The following is a 6,894-nucleotide window of genomic DNA, read 5'->3' on the forward strand; positions in this document are numbered from 1 at the left end:
TACTTGCATTTCCCATCCATGCATCCCTCTAATCTTGCAACCAACAATTACTTATGACGTATGTGCCAGGATCATAAAATTCACTGTAAAATAGCTCCCCCCGCCCCACCCCCTTGACGACATATTCCTTCCTCTGCCCCTAGTCTTTCTCTTCCCAGTCAGACTTCTTAAAAGAGCTGCCTAAACTCACTTTCGTGATTCACCTCACTTAATTTCTCTCAGGTTTTGCCATTCTCGACTTGTGGCTTCCAAATGTTGCTCACTACCTCATGGTCCAAGATGACTACTTAAGCTGTCCGGCCAATAGGAAGGAGGAAGGCAACAAAAAGGGCCCACCCCTCTCTTGAAGCTTGAGGAATGCTTCCTGGAAGTCACTTGTGACACTTCTGCATACATCCCATTGGCCAGCACTTAGCCCCAAGAACACACAAAGGAGACTGGGAAATGTAGTTGTTATTCTAGGATGCTGTGTGAACAAAAAATGTGAGGTCTATTTCTAAGACTTAGGGGAGATTCACAATTGGGGGCCAAGAATAGGTCTTTACCACACCACCAGCAATCTGATTTTTCTTTACCACCATTTCATTGCAGTTGCTCTTGCCAAGATCACCTTCACTTCTGTCTCCAAGTCCAAAGGACACTGCTGAATTCTCACTGATTTCGTGTCTCAGCAGCATTTGAAACAGCTGACCACACCCTTCTCCTAATTATTCCCCTGGCACTGCTCCTTGTGGTTTTTCTCTTCCTCTGGCTTCCTTTTCTAGTTCCTCCTACTGTATCCAACCTCTAAACACTGAAGTTGTTCAGGGATCTTTCTGTTTCTGGCCCCTTCTCCTCTCACCTCACATTGTCTCCAGATAATTGCATATTTCCCACAGCTTTAATCACTGTTTGCTAAGTCTACATCTGCAGCTCAAAACTCTCCTCTGAGCTGTAGACCCATATATCCAATGACCCATATATCCAGTGAATAATGTCTACATTCGTCTCAGGCTCACAAGTTCAACAGGAATGGAACCCATCTTCCTATCCTCCCCCCGTCCTACTTTTGGGGTGGGGGAGATGCTCTTTCAGCAAATGGTAGTGCCAAATACCCAGGTGCTTAAGCCAGAAATTTGGGAGCTATTCTTTGTCACCCTGCAAATCTGGTTAATTCCCAACTCCTACTAATTTGAGTAGCTTTCAGTCTATCCGCTTCTACCTACCATAGTCCAAGTCTCTCGTCACCTCCTTCACTTTTACTTGGTCATGTGACTACTGGGCAAAAAACTCTCTCCAAGTTTTGACATATTTGCTCAAAATTGATGAAGCTGAAAAATAAGCTGAGTTAGATGCCAATTTTAAGCCCTAAATTTTATGAATTAAATCTAGGTACAGGAATTTGAGGTTATAGTGAGCTATAATCATGCCACTGCACTCCAGCCTGGGCAACAGAGTGAGGCCCCCACTCTCAAAAAAATAAAAAATCAAAATAATCTAGGTTTATCCATTGCAACCAGAGATATAATTTAACATTTTAACTTATATTCCAGGCTCAATACTCCCCAACTTCTGTCTCCACATCATCCAGATACTCCCAGCAACGCTTTTTAAAGACTAATCTCAAAGGCAGTAAAATAACAAGATGGATTCAAAGGCCACAGACTGTAAGTAATAAGATTGATTTACATGCATTAAACAATAAAGCCTTACAATTTGATTTCATGGTTTTTGGGTCACTTCAGACTTACATTAGAAAAATTATATATCAGGAGCTTATGTAGATGCCTTGAATCTGGATAAGAAAATTCTGATGTTGAAATAATCCTATAATAGCACCTTCTAGATTACAAGTCAATAAATGGGTGTGGAATCAGTACCAACACCTTGCTGTGTTCCATCTCTGAATTTCTTTTTTCCCCCAATCATCTTCAACAATTAACTACCAGCATCAGACTCCTTATCTGAGTTCCCCAACAGAGCAGAAATAGTTTCGGAAGTCATTTTAAAACACGTGAGAAATCTACCCTTCCAAGAAAATTCTTGGGATGCAGATTAGCACATATTTGAAGAACTCGTAAAATGTTTGTTTTTAGTTTATGTAAAACAACACATACTTCCTCTTCCACTGCCTCCTCTCTACTGCTTTAGTAAATATTTTACTCTTTGCTCCATTTTCTTTCAGAATCCCTTCTAGAGATTCACATATCTAATCAACACATTTAAGAACTCCTGGCTGGGCACAGTGGCTCACGCCTGTAATCCCAGCACTCTGGGAGGCCGAGGCAGGCAGATCACCTGAGGCCAGGAGTTTGAGACCAGCCTGGCTAACACGGTGAAACCCTGTCTCTACTAAAAATACAAAAAAATTAGCCGGGCGTGGTGGCGTGCGCCTGTAGTCCCAGCTACTTGGGAGGCTGAGGCAGGAGAATGGTGTGAACCCAGGAGGCGGAGCTTGCAGTGAGCCAAGATTGCGCCACTGCACTCCAGCCTGGGCGACAGAGCAAGACTCCGTCCCAAAAAAAAAAAAAAAAAAAAAAAAAATTAGCTGGGCGTAGTGGCGGGCACCTGTAATCCCAGGTACTCGGGAGGCTGAGGAAGGAGAATCGCTTGAACCTGGGAGGCAGAGGTTGCGGTGATCTGAGATTGCACCATTGCACTCCAGCCTGGGCAACAAGAGCGAGACTTCATCTCAAAAAAAAAAAAAAAAAAATTGTTTCCCATTACCTGATGAAAAATTAAGAGGAAAAGATTTAATCATTCCTTCAGAGAAAAGTATGCCATTCCAAGTCATTCGATGGTGTAATTCTGCAGCTGATGGTCTAGTTATAAGGATCAAAAGTTTCAAGATTTCTAAACATGCAGTTAAGAAGGGGGAAAGACAGGTTGGGAAGATACCCAAACACCATCTTGACCAAGTGAGGGCCACATTACTAATGTCCACCATTTGCTTGACTCACCAATCTCTGTGCAGTCATCTTTCTTGAAAATGTGAAATTGTATTATATGTCTATGTTTCTGCAAAAGCCTTTTTCAAAAAGAAGCAAAGTTCACTTTGTATGTGTAGGATCACAAGGGCTTTTAACAATCACTTCATCTCCATTTCACCCTGAAAGCTGTAAGTACCATGGGGGTGTTGGTGATCGTGACTTGTTGAAAAGGCTGCTAAGCAGATAAGTGCATTAGTGAAGATTTATTATATTTGAGAGTTTCACAAGGGTGATGGTCTAAGGCTAATTGATGAACATTGCCCTACCAAATAAACAAACCCTACAATGAAATGTCTTGTGGCCCACTGGCCCAGTGGCTGTGTACAATATGGGAACCCCAAGCAAAAAACCTCAAGGCCAGGGAAGGTACACAGTTAGCTGGAACTTCTTCAGATCTCAGGTCTGACTTCTTAAGCAAGGCCTATGAGACAAGTCAGATAAATACTGATTGAAGAGGAATTTATACATGGCTGAAATGTAAGAATACAGTTAATTTTCTAAAAATTAGCCCTGCACTAACACAAATGATAAAAAGTTAAGGAATTTTTAGATTACTTGAAATATGAGCTGTGGTTTCTTCCTTAACTGGAAATGGCTTTCCATTGATGGATTGATTCTTGACCAATTCCCTTTAGGACAAGTGGCAAAATACAGACAAGAAGGCATACTATATGGCCTAACCCAGACTGAATCAATGATCTTGGTCTCATTAATAAGTGACTTTTTATGATGCTATAACAAGAATTATTCACCGTGTTCTTAATAAACACCGATATCTACTTATATTACAGGTACCTATTAAACACAAAAAAAGGATTGACGAAGTTTTCCTACCCAATATGGCAGAAAATCTTCAACTGACAGCTTTTCAGGTTCAAACAGCTCCATCCAGATTCCCATTTAGAGCTGACTGGTGATCGTATCTTCTTTTTCCAACCTTTATTTCTATGAGTATTTGAATGAATAAAAATGACTCCAAATGCCATTAAACCTCTTATTTAATTTTATGTATGAAATTCTCTTGTCTGTACTTGGAAGACAGGGTTGAAGGACTAGGATGATTACATCTTGAACCAACCCCAGGTGAAGCAGGGGTTGGTCCTAGACTTTAAAACCTAAGCATTGATTTGCATTTCTACAAGCTAGCCTTTGCCTCTGGTCAACCAGCAGCCTCTCAATACGAATTCTAGAGTTAGTGGGTAGACAGGACAGCTAAGATGGAGGCCCTTGCTTCTAAGCAGTGTTTACTAACAAGTGAAAAACCAAAGTATGTTAATAGAGATTAACAGACAAATGAACGTCAAAGCATTTGTTTCACTTAGAAAACAAATTTGCCATCCTCTATTAATCTTTTCATTCTTCCTATAAATGCCAAAGACTTCCTCAGACTTTAGTATAAAGTCCTAACCCAAGTCCTTTGTTCAGACAAGAAAATCTGTATTGTAAAGCAATTAATAAACAGATGAATGGAACAGAGAAACATATTTACATGCATAAATTTATATATGATATACATGGCGTTTCAAACTAAAGAGAACATGGAGGTTATTTAGAATAAATTAAATCGTCACCTTACCCCATACACTATAAATTCCAAATGGATTAAAGATCTAAATGCACATACATACACATGCATACATATACACACGACACACATGCACAAACTGATTTTTTAAACAATATAAAAGCCAATAGGAAAATTGATAACTCTGATATCAGAAAACTTCAGTATGATAAAATACTGTATCAGTTATCAACTTATATCTCAGCTCCAAATTCATTCTTTATTGTCTGTTCTGCAATAACAAATATGGACCCTATAAATATTTCCTCTTTGCCAACTGGCAAGAAGTTAAGCTTTGTCAGTAGAGGTTGCTGGAGGGACCCTGTAGGAGGTGGCAGGGTTTTTTCCCAGGTTACCTTGTGCTCCTCTAGGCAGGCTCTTGCAGTGTGCATGGCTTCTGCAGCACCAGGTTCTTGTAGTATATACAGCTTCTGCGGTGCCTGGCTCCAGTGATGCATGTAGCTCCATGGTAGAGTGTCACTTGCATGGCACCTCCTGTGATGGGTCCCCTCCAGCACCCCTTTGAGTAGCTTTACAGTCTCGGTGAATTTCCCAGCCATCCAGTAAGCTTTGGCCAGATCCTCTCCAATGAGGTCTGGATCTCAGCCCTGAAGGGTAGTGGCTGGTCCCTACATCCGCTATCCTTGTATTCTTTAGAGTTCTCTTTATTGCTTACAAGCAGTATGCCAATCCTTTGTTATAGTTAATAATTCTTTATATCAAACTTTCCCTGTTTGAATTACTGTGTGCTTTCTATCTCCCGATTGGCCCATGACTGATACAGAACTGGTACCAGGAGTAGGGTGTTCCCAGAGGATAGACCTGCTATGGTTTGAGTGTTTGTCCTCTCCAAAACTCATGTTAAAATTTAATCCCCAATGTGGCAGTACTGAAAGGTGAGACCTTTAAGAGGTGATTGGGTCATGAGGACTCTGCCTTTATGAATCGATTAATCCATTCATGGATTGGATTTGTGGGTTGTTAAATTAATGGACTATCATGGGAGTGGGACTGGTGGCTTTATAAGAAAGGAAGACTTGGGCTAGCATGCTCAGCTCCCTCACCATGTGACGCCCTGTGCTGCCTCAGGTCTCTGTGGAGGGTCCCCACCAGCAAGAAGGCTCTTACCAGACATGCCTCCTCAACCTTAGGTTTCCCAGCCTCCATAACTTGAAGAAATAAATTCCTTTTCTTCACAAATTTCCCCATTTCAGGTATTGTGTTATAAGCAACAGAAAATGTACTGAAACAGAACACAGATGGAACTTGGGATTTGGTTGGCTGCAACCTTAGGCTTGAACACAGTGCTGAGCCAACAGGAAATTGGAATGTTAGTATTCTTTGCATGCAGTGGCATCACAATCACGTTATTACCTGTGGCAGATTGTGCTGAAGTACCTGCTGAAGCATGTGCCTTTAGGAGCCTAAATTGCTACTACATTGACTATCATGGTAGTCATGTTGACTATAGAGACTGTGGTGTGAGGTGGATTTTTCTGAATGCACTTCAGCACTTCTGGAAGAAAATGGCAAGTCATGACCTTTAATTCTAGGCTTAATTCATGATCTGAAACCAGAGAACTTCCATGATACCCCTAAAAGTATCTCTTATTTCTCAGTCACAGGGATAATATTGCTAAAAATCAAGCACAAATTTTTATTAGGGGCATGCTAAATTACAATGACAGTTGCATTTATAAGCTCATCAAATTTCTCATTGCCATTGAGATGGGCCCTGTGATTTCAATGAAGAAAATGCAATTCCAAAGTAGAAGAGCAAAGTGGCAGGCTTTAACTGGCAAAGACAAGGTGGACACATCCATTATAAAGGGCAATAGGGATGTATCAGTAGTCAGAATCCCTTGGCCTGCAGAGATCTTTGGTAGTTAATGTGTCCCCAGGTATGAAATCATACGAAATCATAGATTGCTTAATGTATGTAACAGAAATTGCTTAATGTATATAACATTGCTTAATGTATGTAACAGAAAATTGCTTAATGTATATAACAGAAAAATCTATAGGTCTAGTAGCCAAAACTTGAGTCACCACAGTGAAGAGTCACAGCCCCTGACCCAGGTTCCAATTCACAGACCAGAGGCCCTTGACCAAAGGGGAGGATGGAGCTCCTTGAGGAAGGACCCTTCACTGCTGCAGGTTCATGTTATACATCTTTTTCCAAACCCTTCCCTAAGGGACCTGCAATCATTTTCTTAAATTACTGTTCTTCAGAGAAAAGAAAATATCCAGACATTTTGGTGGTTACTAGACCCAGGGCCTAAATTAATGCTAATTCTTGTTCCCAAAACACCACTGTGGCTTACCAGACAAAATGAAGGCTTACAGTGGTAAGGTGCTATA

The 6,894-nt window shown here is 40.9% G+C and overlaps 1 protein-coding gene across 1 annotated transcript in view; it reads left to right on the forward strand.

The window, feature by feature from the left end:
* Positions 1–3,976, forward strand: part of LOC129462251 (coiled-coil domain-containing protein 162-like) — a 48,892-nt gene extending 44,916 nt beyond the window's left edge. Inside the window, 2 exon segments of the mRNA XM_055242088.2 lie at positions 1,522–1,646; positions 3,761–3,976. Of these exon segments, the coding sequence (XP_055098063.2) occupies positions 1,522–1,646; positions 3,761–3,886 (251 nt within the window). The 3' untranslated portion in view covers positions 3,887–3,976.
* Positions 3,977–6,894: the final 2,918 nt, after the last annotated feature.

Source organism: Symphalangus syndactylus, chromosome 2, assembly GCF_028878055.3.
Source record: "Symphalangus syndactylus isolate Jambi chromosome 2, NHGRI_mSymSyn1-v2.1_pri, whole genome shotgun sequence".
Classification (NCBI taxonomy): Eukaryota; Metazoa; Chordata; class Mammalia; order Primates; family Hylobatidae; genus Symphalangus; species Symphalangus syndactylus.